Raw genomic sequence first — 20,592 nt, forward strand, 5'->3', positions numbered from 1 at the left:
TTTTTGCTTTTATATACAGACGTTATATATAAGTATTTACATGTTTTGTTCACCATAACTGTACATCTAAGCTTGTATGGTGAGTAAAAGCACAAAAACGTAGGACCTCACACAGACAGCTGGCTGCCGCCCTCAAGGCCAGATGCACTAATATTTCTCCTCCAACAATACTGTTTGTGGTGTTATTACACTATATACACACATTGTATATAAATATCTACCTGTTTTATTCACCATACTTATACAAGTAAACTGGTATGGTGCCCAAAGACCATCGTGGTCACCAATAAACAACCTAATAAATCGTGCAGACGACGCCACCGCCCTCACCAAAATGGCGGCTCCCAACCTACTCCTCTTGCTGTTTATACCCTCTATACACACGTTACATATAAGTATCTACATTTGTATTCACCATAGTGAACCACTAAGCTGGTATGATGAGTGCAGTCAATAAAAGGTGGCCACACACAGTCAGAAGACAACGCCACCACCCTCCCTCCCACAGCATTACTCCTCCCTCCATGCAGAACAGCGCTAAATATCACCACAATCCTGCTATTATCACAACCTTGGTCAGTTTTATCACAGTCAGGGGTCTTCTGTAATAATATCATCGCTACATAATAGCATGAACAAGTATATTATGGCATTTTTAGGCGATGCTGTGGTCACAAGCTGAACAGCAGTGCTGTGAGCTCATACTGCGTGCGTCAGGCTTGGTAGCTCACTCAATACTGAGGCCCCTAACACCCTGGAATTTGACCCACGATTTTTTTTAAATATGGCGTCTGTTTACAAGAGCCCTGATGAAGGTGTGGTGAACCCCGTGTATCCGCGGGCCGTTTAAATCTTGCATAGTACTCCAAAGCATCATATGATGCGATGCGCAATTTTCTGCTAGTCGGTCAAAGCATCATATGATGCGATGCGCAATTTAAGGGTTAATAGTCTATAAGTCTGTCTGTCGGTTATAAAGAGAGGCAACACCTCATATCTTAGTAAGTTTATTTATATTGTAGAGCAGCAGTAGAATCTTTATCCAAGCACTAGACCTCATGAGTGTCCATTATGTGAGAAAAGATTCAGCCGCAGTAAGTAAACAAGAACTCATAAGTGTCCATGGTGTTGGAAGAGATTCAGTCAGGCTGACTGTACCTAATCATATAAATTGAATATAAATACATTGCATATATACTTGAATATATAAATTAAGTTAACAATTGCTTGCTTAGTTATTTTTTAAGTTATCATATAAGTTCATTTAATTGAATATAATTTCTTGTACTTAGTAACAGTACTTAGACTAAATTTAAAATCATTTATTATACTTTTACAATTTAAATTGTTATTTATAGTATAAGAACATATTGGCTGTTAATAGTTATGGTGCTAGGCTAGACTATGTACATGTTTAAATCTCTGATTTAAACAGAGCCAGTGTTCAGTCATATAACTGAATTTATTAAATCTTATGCTTGTATAAAATACAAGCTGATGTGAGAATCCCTGTCTACAGGTGGACTGGAACTTCTATCAACTAATTCATTCACCCCACCTGTCCCTTACAGCCCACAATCTGTCATTAGGAAAAGAGGAGCTAGGATTTACAACCCTAGCTAGAGATTTTAGTTGAATTAATATGCAGACAGTAATTTTTTAATTTAGTTCAGTACAAGTCCCTGGTAGTCTCCTCTCATATCAATCTCGACAGGATTTTCCCACAAACATCACCAAACTAATGAATGACATTCCTGAAGTACACAGGCTACAATTCACTCAAAAGCTACCAGAAATATATGCAGAGTATATAAAGACAGCAATAAACACTGAACACAACCCAGGGACTGAGAGTTTAGGGAGCCATATTAACAATGTAGGACATTGTGTTGAGGTACACGAAAATGAAGGCAATACTGAAGAGCAAACTGGTAATAGGAGTAAGATGTTGTTTTGGAACAGATTGTAGATATTTCCACCTTAAGTTATGCAAACTCTCAGTTAATGAGAGGAAATGCTTTGATCTCCATTGCCATGATTTCATGATTTCATTTCATTGCCCTCCACATGAGAGGTATACAGCGCTATATGAGAGAGGAAGCCCAATATAATAGCCCGGGAAATTTTTTAGAGGCAAGCAGAACCAGAGGGAGGAACAGACAGGCAGAAACGTTGCAGGAGTACGGATGGAGAAGGGGAAATACCCAAGACTGGATTATGTTTTGTCATCAAGTTCCACAGTACTAACTCTAAAACTGGACAAACCATTGCCAGACCAGCACACCCTGGGTCAGGGTGGAGAGGAGGGAGAACTACCAAAACCTTCCAGAAGTGACACACAATATGGATAATCATTCATATTTGCAAACATTCAAGGTCTAAAGTCAAGAAATAAGGTTAAGGTCATAATTGACCTCCTATTAGAGTCAAACTCAATATTTGTGGCATTCACGGAAACTCATTTGAAAGATTACATGGATAGTGAAATCTGGATTCCAAATTATAATTTATATAGATGTGATAGAGAAAATAGGTCAAACAGAGGAGTAGGTCTGTATATTAAAGAGGACCTGGTATGCACAGAGCTACTAAACTCAACTAATGAGGTGGTAGAGGTACTTGGAATTAAGGTAGAAAAAATAAACCTAATTATTATTCTAATATATAAACCACCAGATACAACGGTTGAGGAATTCACAGAGCAGATGCACGAAATAGAGAACATCCTTGATAATCTAGCGAACCCAGCTCCAGATATTATCTTCCTTGGAGATTTCAATTTACCAAGTCTAAGATGGAGAATGGCAAACACAAATATCATAGCAGGGAGCGACCCGGGAAATAACCAACCACAGGTCAGAGAACTTTTAAGATTCTGTGACAAATTCTCACTCAATCAACAGATCACAGAACCAACTAGTCACGAAGACACACTAGACTTGTTATTCTCAAACAATGATGAACTGATAAGAGACATTACAATCTCTGATACTACATACTCAGACCATAAGCTCATTGAAGTGCAAACTAGCATAAATAACAGAAGTAGGTCTAAGAGACACAACAAGCGAGAAGGGGTATTCAATCAATTCAATTTCAACAATAAGAGGATCGACTGGGAGAAAATAAATGTAGACCTTCCAAACATTCAATGGGAAACGGTCTTTAGCGACAAAATTCCCACACAGGGAATAACTCAACTGATGGCTGAAGCATACAAGGTCTGCTTGAAGCACGTGCCTGTGAGGAGGGTCAGAAAGAGGATCACTCTAGAAAGAGAACGCAGACAACTGTACAGGAGAAGGAAAAAAATAACTGAAATGCTTAGGCAGACACGACTATCACAAGAAAGGAAAATAAACCTAAACAATGAGATCGAAGAAATAGAACAAACGTTGAAGTGATCATACGAGTCTGAGGAAATGGAATTGGAACAGAAAGCTATACAAGAGATAAAGACAAATCCGAAATATTTTTTCACATGCGCAAAATAAAAATAAAAAACCTCCACCAGTATTGAACCTTTATTTACAACTGAAGGTACGTACACAGAGGACAACAAAGAAATTAGTGAAATTCTAAGAAGCCAGTATGAAGCTATGTTTAGCACACCAAAAAACCAGCGTTGAATGTTCTGAAACGCCATTTTCTGGGTGAGCCCCGGAGGCTCCCTGGAGCTTATCGGGCTAATGTATGTTATATTAGACCGGGACATTAGCTAAGGAGTTCAGACCTACCAGGGACCAGCACCAGAACCTATCCCCTTCAGAGAGGTTTCAGGGAGCAATGGCACTGGAAAACCGTCTTGTGGTTGGGGTTTTCCTTATCTGCCATCGACCGGGGTCAGGCACCCAGAAAGGTAGGCATGACAAAGAAACCCCACATGGTAAAAAACTAAAACAAAAAACTGAACAGAGAGGTAGAAACTCGCTACAATCCCAAGGAAACAAACAAACAAGCAAACATCACACTTTACTGCCGCGACGATCGTCCTCGCAGCCCTCCCCGCCCCGAGAGGGGGAGGGGGGAACCCCGGACCTACCGCGCCGGCTGCCAAGCTTCAGTTCGGAAGCTAAGCTTCAACTAACGTGAAGAAACCGCCGACCGGTGGGAGGGAGGGTTGCCAGGGAGCCTCCGGGGCTCACCCAGAAAATGGCGTTTCATTACATTCAACGCTGGTTTTCTGTGGGGAGCCCCTGCGGCTCCCTGGAGCTTCATACCCAAAGAGAAGGAAAAGAAAGGGCTAACCCAGGAGATGGCCACCATAAACTCCACAACGTGAAGCCGAGACAACAGGATGCAACCTGCGACCCAAGGCAACAAGAACGCACAGGAGCAGACGCGCATAAAGAATGGGCAGCGAAGAACCTGTGCGACCCTCAATTCCCTACGCCCGAAATGAGCCCTAGATGTCACCAACACAGCAGCAAAAGCTGCAAACGACCGAACAGCACGGGCGCAAAGACAGACCGCAGGCTGGAAGACTGAAAAACTCTGCGGACGACCAGGGAGACCCGAGCCCTGAAACAGGGAACGAGGGGAACTGGATCAACCACAACGCATCCCCAGACACGGTACACAGGTAATGGCAAAAAGCGTAACTGGACAACTCAAGACGCACCCCCGGCCAAACCAATCAAGCATCAATAACCCAAGAACCCCTCCAGAAACTAGCTATCTCGACCGTCGCCAGGACGGAGAAAGGCTGCACACGTACAAATCTACCACCAGTACCATAGAGCAGAAACCTGAACCGAAGGGGCTACCACAAACTGAGGAGAAGATAAGAAGGCACCCTGATCAAGGACCAGGATGGCGCAGGCGATGCAGGAGCAGGCCGGAGGTGAAACAAAACACGAGAAAGCGTCCGAAACGGGGCAGATGTGACGTCTACCCCGAACGAAAGTCGGAGCGGCTCCGCCAGCGCCGCACAAAACGAGGCAACAGTAAGAAACGTCAAATAACTGTAATCCTGAAAACCCAAGAAAGGGCAAGACAACCCGATGCGAAAGAGAAGACAACGTACAAAGAGCAAGAAATAGTGCATAGAAACACCAGGAACGTCATACTGTCGCCAAGACGAAGCTCGCAGGTGGGACACCATCAACAAGGCCACCTGAACACCACAGAGACGGTGATACCTTCGTCAAAATACCAGACGCGAAGAGCCGAGGAGAAGGCCGAACCAGTCACGTACAGGACCGATTCGACCTGCCAAAAGAAACGGAGCCGCAGGAAAACGCCCCGGGTTCGGACACCTATCAAGCAGCATCTGAAAAGAAAGCTGGGCCGGTCACCAAGGAACCATAAGGACTGCTCTCATGGGAATGGGCTCCAACCGAGCCAGAACTCGAAGCAACAGCTGGACCGGGAGAAGAGGAACAGGTACCCCTACCTCGACCAGTCCTGCCAAAAAGCATCCAACGTGAACGCCTCGCAGGTGGGTAAGGGCGCCACATAAAATGGGCGACACCTAGACCACGCCGACTCGAAGACGTCCATGGCCATGAGTCCATACGTCCGGCAGAGCCAACAAAACGAGTCGGCGTCGACTGGCTAATCCGCGAACAGAGGAATGAACCGAGACAGCTGTCCGCCAGGATGCAGGACACATCTTGGACATAAATCTCACGGTTAGCCAAACCCCGAGAATCCAGCAAATGAGCCATTCTAAGGAACCAACCCCAAAGGTCAACACCTAAGAGAAACCCTGTGGTTCCGGCAAGAACCGCCAGAGAACAGTTTGAATGGAGCTGAATGGTAGAGCACCGAGTGACCCAAACTCTCCGAAGAGCAAACCAGACAGCCACGAACTCCCGAACCATGCTGTGAGCCCGACGGACGGACAGACTCCACCATCCCCGGCCGACCTGGTGAGCACTGGTCACAAAGCCCCAGCCAAGAGATGACCCGTCTGTGAGCACATCGAGCAAAGGCTCAGGGAGGTGCCAAGGCACAGAACCCCGAAAACCCCAAAGAAGAAGAAGCTGGTGACGCAGCACCAACACAAGATCCCCGGAGGAACGAACCCAACGATTGCAAGAGGCAGAAGGGGAGTCTCAGAAGGAACCAAACAGACGCCGAAGTCAAACCCGACCCCGCGGGCAGACCAGCACGTCGAAGTTCAGACTCCCGCACAACCGCTCGAGCAACCCGAGACCCCCTCACGAACAGCCAAAGGCGGGACCACAGCCGCAGTAACATTTCTGGAGGGAAAGACAAGGAGTGACCCAATAGCCCTAAACAAGGCCCAGGTCCGAACCCGGGACGGAAACAGATGGAATGGCCTCCAGATCACCAGGAAACCAAACCCAGCGATCTGGAAAGAACCACACCCCTGGCGAGCAGACAAGCGGACCGACTGGGAGCCCACACCAGCCAGTCGTCGAGGTAGGCCAGACATCGAATCTCAAGCAGACTCAGACAGGGTACCAAGATCCAGTAAAGATGCAAAAATACACCAAGTTCCAATAATTGACCTGGAGGTCCAGGGCCACCATCCAGGCACCCGGCCCCAACAGAAACCGGACAGGAGACAACAGTCCTCCGAGGAGGGCATAGAAACCAGGGCGCAGACTGAAAAAGTCGTGAAGAACCGCAGATTCAAAAGGCCCTTCGAAAAATTCGAAATGTCTGCAAAGAGCAGACGGGAACCCCAGAAGGATGGGGGCGGATCGACCACGCCCAACGCACCCCCCAATAGCGGGACCATACAAGAGTCAATAGAGCAAGCTGCTCCCCCAGCGCCCCGTCAACAGAGAAGGGAACGGAGCCCTGTTACGAACCCGAGTCCATCGTCGGAGCACGAAGCAGTGACGTCGGAGCACGAAGCAGTGACGTCAACGCCATCTGCGAGTCTGCTCCCAAAACCCCCACAACATGGACAACACCATCTAGTAATGACGGGATATGCCGGCAATAGGCGCTGGATTCCTGTCCTAGTCGGCTCATGAAGTAGCCGCTGCTGACCTCTGGTGAGGTGGCGCTTAGACAGTGAACGCCATCTATGGAGCGAAAAGGTGGACGTTTGTGTCTAAGCTATTAAGTGATGTTTCCTAGTGGTTCCCATGCAGTGTCCCAGTACTGATGACGTGTCTGCTTTCACAGAGTCAACCTAGGACGGCTGTGAGGTACGATGAATCAGTCTACCCAAGGCAGCCAAGGTCTCTTCACCAGTCTGCTTTGTAGAAGCTGTGAGCCACCACTGGATGAGCACTGCTGAGTGTTCAATTGTCTGCCTGAAGAGTGGCAGTGACGGGATTCGCCGTAGCCGGAGCTGGCTGGTGGAAGAGACAACCTACTGCAGTGCCGACCGAGGAGAGTAACCAGCAAGTTACACAACGCTCCTGCCTAGGGCTCGTAACCCTAGTATTCGTCGTGAAGTGGCCTAACAGCGAGGCTGATTGGTACCTGCCAGCTACAGGTTGGACTGTGGTTGTGGGCCTTCACGACGGGGCACAAAGTGGGATTGTGATTTGGCTGGCCTGTGGCCAGGGTAGATTCATCGTGGGTTCTGGGCCACAGAAGAGAAAACCAGGCAAGACTACACAGAGTGAGCATCACCAAGTGTTCAGCGTCTTCAGAGGGAGACGAAGAGATATATTGTGTAGTAATAGTTCCCGTTTGTGACTTTTAATTTATATATGGTAGTGGGAGAAGAAATATATATTATATATATATATATATATATATATATATATATATACAGAGCACCACTTGGTTTCCGAACTTTAGTTATCCGAAACTTCCAGTTTCCCGATTGGGGTTGGGGAGTCATCCTACCCGAACAAAGTTCGGGTAGGAAGGGGTCCGCCAAGCGTCACGCCGGCTTGTTGTGGTGGGTGGGAGATGGTCCAGTTTGCCCGCTGTGACTTCACAGATTCACGGCCTATTATTCCTATTATTTTGAATTGCCATAAGGCTGGAATGTTCATTCTGTGCTTTTGTTTTACATATCTGCACAATCAAGAAACATCTGTGCACCATGTTGGCTCCAAATGCATGCATTGCGTCAGTGATGGCTGACTGGTGGGTGGATGGACGATGGAGCTTAGGTGGGAGGCAGTATGAATGAGGGGGGGGGGGAGAATCAGTGAGAGAGGGGGAGAGAGAGATGCTAGGAGGTAGGGGGAGGTAGGGAGAGATGTTAGGAGGTAGGGAGAGATGCTAAGAGGGAGGGGGAGGTAGGGAGAGATGCTAGGAGGTAGGCAGGAAGGGATGGAAGTAGTGAGAATTAGGGAGGGAAAGGCAGGCAGGCAGGCACAGGCAGGCACAGGCAGGCAGGCTAGCTTGCAGGCAGGCTGGCAGGTAGGGAGTGAGTGGTAGTCACGCGGTTGAACCGCGTGACCTTGAGAGATGGGATGTAGGGGGGCGGGTGGTTTGTTGGTGGTGGGGGTGAGACCGGCTCATTCCCGAAGATAAGCCTAACACACACTACCCGTTAGCATGATGGCAGGGAGGGAGGCAGGCTGGCAGGCTGGGAAGGAGGCAGGCAGGCTGGCTGGGAAGGAAGCAGGCTGGCAGGCTGGGAAGGAGGCAGGCAGGCAGGCTGGGAAGGAGGCAGGCAGGCTGGCTGGGAAGGAAGCAGGCTGGCAGGCTGGGAAGGAGGCAGGCTGGGAAGGAGGCAGGCAGGCAGGCAGGCTTGCAGGCTGGGAAGGAGGCAGGCAGGCAGGCTTGCAGGCTGGGAAGGAGGCAGGCAGGCAGGCTTGCAGGCTGGGAAGGAGGCAGGCAGGCTTGCAGGCTGGGAAGGAGGCAGGCAGGCAGGCAGGCTTGCAGGCTGGGAAGGAGGCAGGCAGGCAGGCAGGCTTGCAGGCTGGGAAGGAGGCAGGCAGGCAGGCTTGCAGGCTGGGAAGGAGGCAGGCAGGCTTGCAGGCTGGGAAGGAGGCAGGCAGGCAGGCTTGCAGGCTGGGAAGGAGGCAGGCAGGCTTGCAGGCTGGGAAGGAGGCAGGCAGGCAGGCAGGAAGCGATATATGGGTGTTGAAGTGAACCATGAACCACGTGACCTTTGAGAGAGTGTGTGTGTGTGTATGGGTTAGGGGTGGGGGGAGAGGGGGAGGTGTATCGGTGGTGGGGGAGGGACCGGCTGACTCCGTAAGCCTAACCACACTCCACAGACCTGTGACCCAGATTTGTTTCTTAAATGTACAGTACATCATCGTATATTTTAGGCAGGATGTGCCTGGAGGCTCGCAGGCAAGCTGGCAGGCAGGCTGGCAGGATGTTCCTGCAGGCTGGCAGGTTGTTCCTGCAGGCTGGCAGGCAAGCTGGCAGGCAGGCTGGCAGGATGTGCCTGCAGGCTGGCAGGATGTGCCTGCAGGCTGGCAGGATGTGCCTACAGGCTGGCAGGATGTGCCTGCAGGCTGGCAGGCAAGCTGGCAGGCAGGCTGGCAGGATGTCCCTGCAGGCTGGCAGGCAAGCTGGCAGGCAGGCTGGCAGGATATTCCTGCAGGCTGGCAGGCAAGCTGGCTGGCAGGATGTGCCTGCAGGCTGGCAGGCAGGCTGGCAGGATATTCCTGCAGGCTGGCAGGCAAGCTGGCTGGCAGGATGTGCCTGCAGGCTGGCAGGCAAGCTGGCAGGCAGGCTGGCAGGATGTTCCTGCAGGCTGGCAGGCAAGCTGGCAGGCAGGCTGGCAGGATGTTCCTGCAGGCTGGCAGGCAAGCTGGCAGGATGTTCCTGCAGGCTGGCAGGCAAGCTGGCAGGATGTTCCTGCAGGCTGGCAGGATGTTCCTGCAGGCTGGCAGGATGTTCCTGCAGACTGGCAGGCAAGCTGGCAGGCAGGCTGGCAGGATGTTCCTGCAGGCTGGCAGGCAAGCTGGCAGGATGTTCCTGCAGGCTGGCAGGCAGGCTGGCAGGAAACATCCAGAGGATGTTTGCCAGACGTCTTAATAATCAGTTAGGAACAATTAAGGACTTTTATAAAGCGGATCAGGACTTCACTTATTGGTGAGTACAAACAAAACACGGTCGCATTTACGCTATGAACCTGTCGATTTTTTCCCCCTAGAGTTTTTTCGTAAATTTTTTCGGAAAAATTTCTTTTTACATTTCTAGTTTATTTTTTCCCCTCTATTTCTCGTATACGAACTTACATGTTAACCGACGGGTCTCGTCCCCAAGGGGTTCGGAAACCAAGTGGTGCTCTTATATATATATATATATATATATATATATATATATATATATATATATATATATATATATATATATATATATATATATATATATATATATATTATTAAATATGACCGAAAAAGTAAGATTAATAATTCTAACACGAATTTTCTCAATCTTTCGTACATTACGCTTCACTGTTGGAGGTAAATCAAAAATCACTTCTCCAAAATTCATTTTTATTTCTAGTCTGACGCGACACAGGCGCGTTTCGTAAATCTTATTACATTTTCAAAGACTTCACAAATACACAACTGATTAGAACTTGCGTTTCCCTGATTTTATATCTACATTTGAGTGAGGTGGGAAGGGTGATGTGGCATTACATTTGAGTGAGGTGGGAAGGGTGATGTGGCATTAACACAAGACAGAACACTAGGGGATATTAATAGGGTATTAAAAGTATCAACACAAGACAGAACAGAAACAATGGGTATTGAATAGAAGTGTTTGTAGAAAGCCTATTGGTCCATATTTCTTGATGCTTCTATATTGGAGCGGAGTCTTGAGGTGGGTAGAATATAGTTGTGCAATAATTGGCTGTTGATTGCTGGTGTTGACGTCTTGATGTGTAGTGCCTCGCAAACGTCAAGCCGCCTGCTATCGCTGTATCTATCGATGATTTCTGTGTTGTTTACTAGGATTTCTCTGGCGATGGTTTGGTTATGGGAAGAGATTATATGTTCCTTAATGGAGCCCTGTTGTTTATGCATCGTTAAACGCCTAGAAAGAGATGTTGTTGTCTTGCCTATATACTGGGTTTTTTGGAGCTTACAGTCCCCAAGTGGGCATTTGAAGGCATAGACGACGTTAGTCTCTTTTAAGGCGTTCTGTTTTGTGTCTGGAGAGTTTCTCATGAGTAGGCTGGCCGTTTTTCTGGTTTTATAGTAAATCGTCAGTTGTATCCTCTGATTTTTGTCTGTAGGGATAACGTTTCTATTAACAATATCTTTCAGGACCCTTTCCTCTGTTTTATGAGCTGTGGAAAAGAAGTTCCTGTAAAATAGTCTAATAGGGGGTATAGGTGTTGTGTTAGTTGTCTCTTCGGAGGTTGCATGGCTTTTCACTTTCCTTTTTATGATGTCTTCAATGAAACCATTGGAGAAGCCGTTATTGACTAGGACCTGCCTTACCCTACAGAGTTCTTCGTCGACTTGCTTCCATTCTGAGCTGTGGCTGAGAGCACGGTCGACGTATGCGTTAACAACACTCCTCTTGTACCTGTCAGGTACAAGAGGAGTCTTTTTATACCTGTTAGGTATAAAAAGGAAAGTGAAAAGCCATGCAACCTCCGAAGAGACAACTAACACAACACCTATACCCCCTATTAGACTATTTTACAGGAACTTCTTTTCCACAGCTCATAAAACAGAGGAAAGGGTCCTGAAAGATATTGTTAATAGAAACGTTATCCCTACAGACAAAAATCAGAGGATACAACTGACGATTTACTATAAAACCAGAAAAACGGCCAGCCTACTCATGAGAAACTCTCCAGACACAAAACAGAACGCTTTAAAAGAGACTAACGTCGTCTATGCCTTCAAATGCCCACTTGGGGACTGTAAGCTCCAAAAAACCCAGTATATAGGCAAGACAACAACATCTCTTTCTAGGCGTTTAACGATGCATAAACAACAGGGCTCCATTAAGGAACATATAATCTCTTCCCATAACCAAACCATCGCCAGAGAAATCCTAGTAAACAACACAGAAATCATCGATAGATACAGCGATAGCAGGCGGCTTGACGTTTGCGAGGCACTACACATCAAGACGTCAACACCAGCAATCAACAGCCAATTATTGCACAACTATATTCTACCCACCTCAAGACTCCGCTCCAATATAGAAGCATCAAGAAATATGGACCAATAGGCTTTCTACAAACACTTCTATTCAATACCCATTGTTTCTGTTCTGTCTTGTGTTGATACTTTTAATACCCTATTAATATCCCCTAGTGTTCTGTCTTGTGTTAATGCCACATCACCCTTCCCACCTCACTCAAATGTAATGCCACATCACCCTTCCCACCTCACTCAAATGTAGATATAAAATCAGGGAAACGCAAGTTCTAATCAGTTGTGTATTTGTGAAGTCTTTGAAAATGTAATAAGATTTACGAAACGCGCCCGTGTCGCGTCAGACTAGAAATAAAAATGAATTTTGGAGAAGTGATTTTTTATTTACCTCCAACAGTGAAGCGTAATGTACGAAAGATTGAGAAAATTCGTGTTAGAATTATTAATCTTACTTTTTTGGTCATATTTAATAATATATGTCTACAGGAAAGACTGCTACCAAAATATACTAATATATATATATATATATATATATATATAGAAAGAGATGAACTTGTGTATTTTAATGTACCTCCCCTGTTTATTTTACTTGCATTACGGAGCTCACCCTTTGAAAGCCTCTACTAACTTGGGGCCGGATACCCAAAACTAATAACATCAGAAAAGAACCCGGTTGCGTCCTATTAGGGCCGTAACAAGCCCCTTCCGAAAGAAAAAGTACACATACATATATACATATCATGTATATACACATACAGACAATACAGAGCGAACGAACTGAAGTTTGGCAGCCGGCACGATAGGTCCGGGCTCCCCCCTCCCCCTCACGGGGCGGGGAGGGCTGCGCGGACGATCGGTGCGGCAGTAAAGTGTGATGTTTGCTTGTTTCCTTGGGATTGTAGGAAGTTTCTACCTCTCTGTTCGGTTTTTTGTTTTAGTTTTTTACCATGTGGGGTTTGTTTTGTCATGCCTACCTTTCTGGGTGCCTGACCCCGGTCGATGGCAGATAAGGAAAACCCCAACCACAAGACGGTTTTCCAGTGCCATTGTTCCCTGAAACCTCTCTGAAGGGGCCAGGTTCTGGCGCTGGTCCCTGGTTGGTCTGAACTCCTTATCTTGAGGTTATCTTGAGACGAATTTGGGGCTTTTTAGTGTCTCTGCAGTGCGGTCCTCGACCAGGCCTCCACCCCCAGGAAGCAGCCCATGACAGCTGACTAACACCCAGGTACCTATTTTACTGCTAGGTAACAGGGGCATAGAGTGAAAGAAACTCTGCCCATTGTTTCTCGCCGGCACCCAGGATCAAACCGGGGACCAAAGGATCACAAGTCCAGTGTGCTGTCCGCTCGGCCGACCGGCTTCCTTAGCTAATGTCCCGGTCTAATATAACATACATTAGCCCGATAAGCTCCAGGGAGCCGTAGGGGCTCCCCACAGAAAACAACATGAAAGTTGATGATCCAGGCAGCTTCTTTATGAATGACATTCAAGCTGCAGATAATATAATGGATAGTAACACAAACTCAGAAGACTTTGAAAGAGAAATTGACAATATGCCCATGCACTCAGCTCCTAGGATTTACATTAAGAAATGTAAAGTACCAGTAGTGTAAGCGCTCAGCATAATATGGAGAAAGAGCCTAGATACAGGGGAAATACCAGCTGCACTTAAATCAGCAGATATCGCTCCGCAGCACATGGGGGGTAGTAAGGCCTTGGCAAAAAATTATAGACCAGTTGCACTAACATCTCACATAATAAAAGTTTTTGAATAGTTTTTTTCATAATAAAAGAGTGATTAGGAATCAACTTTCTAGTTTTATGGAAATTAATGAACTACACAACCCAGGACAACATGGATTTAGAGCGGGAAGATCCTGTCTGTCACAGTTGCTCAACCACTATAACAAAATCACAGAAGCTCTGGAAGAAAAGCAAAATGCAGATGTAGTATACACAGACTTTGCAAAGGCATTCGACAAATGTGACCATGGGGTGATAGCACACAAAATGAGTCAATGGTTATAACTGGTAAAGAAGGACGCTGGATACTCAATTTCCTGTCAAACAGAACACAAAGAGTAACAGTCAATCAAATAAAATCAAACCCAAGTGTAGTTAAAAGCTCTGTACCTCAAGCTCTTGCACCACTGCTTTTCCTTATTCTCATATCAGATATAGACAAAAATACAAGTCACAGCTTCGTGTCATTCTTTGCAGATGACACGAAAATCAGCATGAAAATTACCTCTGCGAAAGACATTGAAAAACTACAAGCCGATATCAACAAAGTTTTTGATTGGGCAGCAGAAAATAACATGATGTTTAACAGTGATAAATTCCGGGTATTCAGGTACGGCAAAAATGAGGATCTGAAACATAATACTGGGTACAAAACACAACTGAATCTGCCCATAGTAGGAAAATAGCATGTCAAGGATTTGGGAATAATGATGTCCGACGACCTAACGTTTAGGGAGCATAACCAAGCAAATATTGCGGCAACCATAAAAATGATAGGATGGATTACGAGAACTTTCATCTCCAGGGATGACATCACAATGGTTGTACTCTTCAAGTCACTTGTGTTGTCCCGTCTTGAGTACTGCTCAGTACTCACTTTCCCCTTCAGAGCAGGAGAGATTGCTGAAATAGAGGGAATACAGAGAACATATACAGCACACTTAGATGCGATAAAGCACCTAAATTATTGGGATTGTCTCAAAGCTCTCCAAATGTACTCACTAGAAAGGAGGCGAGAGAGATACCAAATAATATACATATGGAAAATATTGGAGGGCCAGGTCCCAAATCTACACAGTAAAATAACAACATAGTGGAGTGAAAGATATGGAAGAAAATGCAGAATAGAACCAATGAAGAGCAGGTGCACCATAGACACAATCAGAGAACACTGTATATTGTTTATTGCCTGTCCCTACCTGTCCTCATCACAATCGACTTGAGAATGGTCCAGGACGGACCGAAACGTCGTCGTCCCTTCAACTTCTAGTGTGTGGTCTGGTCAACATATTTCAGCCACGTTATTGTGACTCATCGTCTGCAACACTGTATAAACATCAGAGGTCTGCGGTTGTTCAATGTCCTCCCAGCGACCATAAGAAATATTGCCAGAACAACCGTGGACATCTTCAAGAGGAAACTACATTGTTTCCTCCAAGAAGTGCTGGACCAACCGGGCTATGGTGGGTATGTGGGCCTGCGGGCCGCTCCAAACAACAGCCTTGTGAACCAAACTTTCACAAGTCAAGCCTGGCCTTGGGCCGGGCTTGGGGAGTAGAAGAACTCTCAGAACCCCATCAAGCAGGCGGGTCCGAAGGTGGGTCAGAAGGCAGAGCCGAACCCGAAACTGGCACCTGTGGCCTACCACGACGAGTGGAACCCCGAGCCCTGGCACGACCCCTCCGGGAAAGCCCTTCCCCCGGACCCCAGGAGAACCAACAAGTCTGACATAGGATGGCAACTGGCCGAAGCAGCCTGAATATACTGCACCACGGCCAAAGATGCAAAAAGCAGAGAACGAAAAGGTGAGACATCCGAAGAGCCAGAGCCCAGGCAGATTCCTGAGTGGAGGCAAGCACTGCCTGCCGACACGCAAGCTGGGAAGCATAAAACAGTGAAACCGCATCTTGCAAGATCGGCGCAAAGCGCTTCAACAAAGGCAGTCGACGGGCGAGCCGCAGAGCCCAAGGCACTGGACCCCGGAACAGCCCCGAGCGCCCCCACATTCTCCCCAAGCCAGTCCGAAGACAGCTCCAGGAGGGAAAAGAAGCACAAGGCCAAAGCCAAAAGGCCCTGGGCGCGCAAATCCTCGGCCACCTGTGCAGCCGAAAGGGAGGCAACTTGCACATGGAGCTGCAGAACGTCAACATCCCAGGGAAGGGTACAAGCAAACAAGCACTCATTGAGGTGCTCAAGGTCGCCCCCCCAGGAAAACCTGAACCACCTTCGAAGCCTCACGCCACTCAAGCGTGCGGGAACGACAGAAAGAATGCCAAGCCTCCAAAGCGAATACAGGACAGTCCGCCTGCCAGGACGACTCCAGAACCTCGTAACGGACCCAAAAAGAGAACGAAGTCCCAAGCCTGAAAGACGACGGATCCATCACCGAGGCATAATCCGGGTCACACAGGAAGTAAGCCGCTAGAGCCGCCCGCACCGCAGACGGTTGGATACGGGAAGCCGAAAACCTCCGGAAAGACGGAACCGACGCACCCGAGGGAACACGGAACCGAACCCGGGGGAGGGGCAGACATCTAACTCGTACACAGAGGGAGAAAAAGAGAACTCAACTTCTAGTAACAATAAGCCCCACTCCGAGGGTAGAAAAACCGAGGCGGGGTCCAACGGGACCCAAAGCCCTCCAAGTCAGCCCCTCCGAAGGCCCAAGATCCCCCTCCTCGGGACCCGGGGTAGAATCATCCCCCAGAGCACCAGCCCCTAAAGAAAAGGCCGACACAGCCGAGTAAGCCCGAATAGAAGGGGGGGCCCCACTGGTCAAACCCAGAGGCTTTGGCTGGGGAAGCGGACTCGAATGCCTCCGTCGCCACACCAGAAGGGGCATCCCCCGAGACTGCCTGAGACTCAAGACCATCCAAACTCTGCCCCGACTCCAAAACCCTCAGACGCTTCGGAGCCGGAAGCAAGGGGGGATGGGGGGGACAGAACGAACCACAATAGATGAAGGATGAGGGGGCGAGGAATGAATTAAGGTCGAAGCAACCCCCACCCCCAAGTCCGGGTCCCTATAGGCAAAACGGGGCAGCCTAGGGGCATCTGGGTGAGTAACCAACCTAGCACGTTGCAACAACCTGAAGCACACATGCAACGCCTGTGCCGCCTGTACCTGTAGAATATCATCATGAGATTGGGTAAACTGAGTCACCAGCAAGCAACAGAACTCGCAGGACTCCGGGTCGAAAGTGTCACATCCATCGGACCCACGCGCCCCCTAGGGGTTTCCCAGGGTCCTGAGCATTTAAGGACTCACGCCCAGGTAATCTCAGGCAGGGTACTGCTAATTGGCACCCACAAATACCAAGCAACTTTCTAAAAGCTGAATCCCCAGGGACGTGTACACTCACGGGGACCTAGCAGGGGGCACCACCAGAAAAGAACTGTGCACAGGTCAGGCACAAAGGAGCATACAAGGCAGACCCCACCCCCACCCCACAAGGCAAAAACACAAAGAAAAAACAAAAACCAACAAGAGGACAATGCACCCCAAGGAACAGAGCTAGCCGCTGTGAATGGTGAAAACAAGCTGTGCACTACCCTGCGCCCCGCACCAGTGCAAACTGCCTCTTACCCTAAGGTATACAAGGAAGACAAAACCCCCAAGCACCCAAAGGGTGGCTGAAAAACCGAGCAGTAATACGACCCAGTAGAGGCAGACCCCGAGGAACTTGTAGAAGGTGGCCCCAAGCTCCAAGGCCAGTACTTACAAGGCACCTAGGGACAATAACCCTTGGCACATGCAACCCTAGTACTGTAGAACAACTCCTGGCTCTCGCACACCTGGAAGACAGTCACCACACTCAAAGCACAGTGCTGGAAACTCTGGAGCCAAGCACATGACCTCCGCCTCTAGTATCAGCCTGAGAACTGAGGGGTGGACAGCCGGCGTGGGAGTCTGGGGCTCCCCCTTCCCCCTCCCGGGGAGGGGGGAGCTGCGCAGACAGCGGCATGGCGACGTGTGACATCATGCTCGTTTGCTCGTTTCTTTTAGGGGAGTTCTATCCACTTGTTTGGCTTTTGGTAGCAAAATTTTCACCAGAATAGGGGTTTGTTTTGGGATGCTTATCTTTCTGGGTGCCTAACCTGGTCGATGGCAGACGTAGAATGCTTCCAACCACACGGGGGTTTCTATAGGCCAATGCTCTCCATGTCTCTCTGAGGGGGCCAGGTTCTGGCTCGTGGTCCCCAGTAGGCCCACAGAACTCCATACACATGACTGATGCCAAAGTCCGACATTAGCATATCAGCTTAGTAAGCTCCGGGGAGCCGTAGGGGCTCCCCCCAGTAACAGCACTCAAGCAAACTTTTTGAGGTGATTAAGACTGCACATAAACAGCTCATTATCCAGCATAGAAATCTGTTACTGCATCCTAAAAGACCTCGGTAAAAAAATTTGGCAAGGTATATGAAGCAGATACCAAGGTAGAAAAGAAGGAAAAGGAATGCTAAGTAAGGACACCCACTTTTCTCCATTGGTGTAACAAGAGTATTTTGAGAGCAATACAAAAATGAAGAACTTTCACTAAAAGGTCTTATTCCTGTGGTTTAGAGTGACTAAAACCACTAAGAATTTGGGAACCTGGATATGAAGCTGCCACACAACCACATCACAAGGAGGGGTAAGAGGAAATGAAACTCCATTAAGTACATCAAAAGAGAAATTACCTATAAATACTTCAAAGATTTGGGCAACTATTTCCAATCCAGAATGTTCAAACATCAGAAAATAGTCCATTTCATCAAGGTGAATTATGTATTGTTCACCAACCAGGAGGAACCTGGGACTTCAAAATTTAACTAGGAAACATCTGTAGAGTCAAACTCAAATGCATTCAGGTCATTTCCAATTTAATGTCCTGGCTCTTCAGTAAGAACTTTAGCAAATCACGCTAGCCCAGAAATACTGGAAGGTGGAACTGCTGAAATTTACTGAGTGGGAGGTTAATCCAGACCTCAAACATAGACCTGTAAATGCACAATAAAAAAAAGTGAAGGTGGCATCCAGCTCAGACTGGAATTGAGGATAATAAAAGGAACCAATTTGAAGGAACAGCCTCATAGGTTTTGACACCAATGCCTAACCTAGGTCAAATGTTCGGGCTCCTGCAACTCCAAACCCCAGAAATCAACATTCCAAAGCCTGTCTGTCTACCTACAAGCACTCTTGCCAGGCATGACCATACACATACCAACCCATACCATAGTTATTAAAGGAAGCAGCAGATGCATTGTGCAGACCCCTTGCTATGGTTACCAAATCCTTACTGGAAAAAGGAGAGCCTCCAGATTTGGAAAATGATTAATGTGGCGTCAATATACAAGAAAAATTGACGACAAGAACCATTAAAATACTGATCACCAAAACTAACATGCATCCCTTGCAAGTTACTAGAAAGGTCGATAAGGAGCAAGCTTGCAGATTTCTTGAAACCACTACATTTTGTGAAGAAAAATTCTGCCTTTGTTATTAAATCTTGTTCCTAAGCTGAAAGAGCTGAGCTACGAGGGATGACTGATGGATCATACAAAAAATGAAACATTCTTTGGGAAGGGAAGAGAACTATCAGTAGAAAGCACCAAGCCATTATGCCTATATAGTTCTTGGAAGGGATCACCATAAGGATTTGGGATGAGACGGGGGAAAGGAATGGTACTCAACCACTTGAACGGTCAGGGATTGAACGCCGTCCTGCATGAAGTGAGACCAATGCTCTACAATCCAGCCAAAGTGGTTGGGCGCACATTTCTTAGGAAGAAAGACTAAGAAATATCAACTTATACTGTTTACAAAGGTGTAGAGTAATGGCAGACATGATCAAAGTCAATAAATGATAACAAAAACTTTAAAAATTGGGGATATGAATTGGATGCTGTGATGATCAACCCAAGTTAGAGTATAAATAAGAATTCAAATTGGAAAGTCCTAGATTTAATAAAAATAAATAGGCAAAAACTGGTTCAGAAATAGGGTGGCAGATCTAAGGAATAAGATATCAAGTAACATAAAAGTTAATTAACTTGAAAATTTTCATGCATTGTTTAGAAAAACATGAGAGATTGGAAACAGTAGGAGCTGCCTTGCATGGGCCAAAAGTCATATACAGAGTCCTTTATTCTAATATTCTTAATTATAACATAAAACAATTCGGCAAAATAATCATAACACCTACTTGAAGAGCGGTACAGGAATGGGAAGTATAATTTCTTCTGCTGCCTTCTATCCCATACAGATGCCTGATACCATAAGTGTAGCGCCTCTTATCACTTCCTTCCCAAGAGTGGCAACAGCCTCCACCATGGCCCAACTTTGGTTTGCAATAAAAATCTTCCCAAAATGCTATATTTTCCATTACAGGCAATCCAATATCTTTGAGGAACAGTGTATAACGTATCCTAGCATGATGACGAAGACGACCAGTGCTAGAAAGAATTTTGTGGAGTTCTTGCATACATAATGGAAAATAAGGGACTTGGTTTTCTATATCAGTATGACGGAGGCTGCTTGAAGATAACACCGTGCAACCACTACCTTGATGTTTTCTGAACAATCTTCTAAGGCTCTTCTTTACTTGATTCATTCTGTGATCTTCAACAACTATATCGTTAGCTCCACACAGTGATAGTTGTTTAATACCAAAGTCTAGGGTACTTTTAAATACAGAACATAATAACTGTAATAAAATCTGACAACGTATCTTCGCTTGACCTCCATTCACCACTACGTAACGTTCCTTTACTAAAGATTCCACCAAGGTCCACGGCACTGCAAAAGAAAAAAACTAGCGTTCAATGTAATGAAATACCATTTTCTGGGTGAGACCCGGAGTCTCCCAGGAGCTATCCAGGCTGAAATGAATAT

At 47.0% G+C, this 20,592-nt stretch overlaps 1 protein-coding gene across 2 annotated transcripts in view; it reads right to left on the minus strand.

The window, feature by feature from the left end:
- Positions 1 to 20,592, minus strand: part of LOC123761416 (uncharacterized) — a 224,068-nt gene that overhangs the window by 74,644 nt on the left and 128,832 nt on the right. For both annotated transcript variants that reach the window (XM_069313279.1, XM_045747443.2), the window contains exon 5: positions 19,904 to 20,496. In XM_069313279.1, coding sequence (XP_069169380.1) covers positions 19,904 to 20,496 — 593 coding nt within the window. The remainder of the gene's footprint in view (positions 1 to 19,903; positions 20,497 to 20,592) is intronic.

This window comes from Procambarus clarkii, chromosome 7, assembly GCF_040958095.1.
Source record: "Procambarus clarkii isolate CNS0578487 chromosome 7, FALCON_Pclarkii_2.0, whole genome shotgun sequence".
Lineage (NCBI taxonomy): Eukaryota > Metazoa > Arthropoda > Malacostraca > Decapoda > Cambaridae > Procambarus > Procambarus clarkii.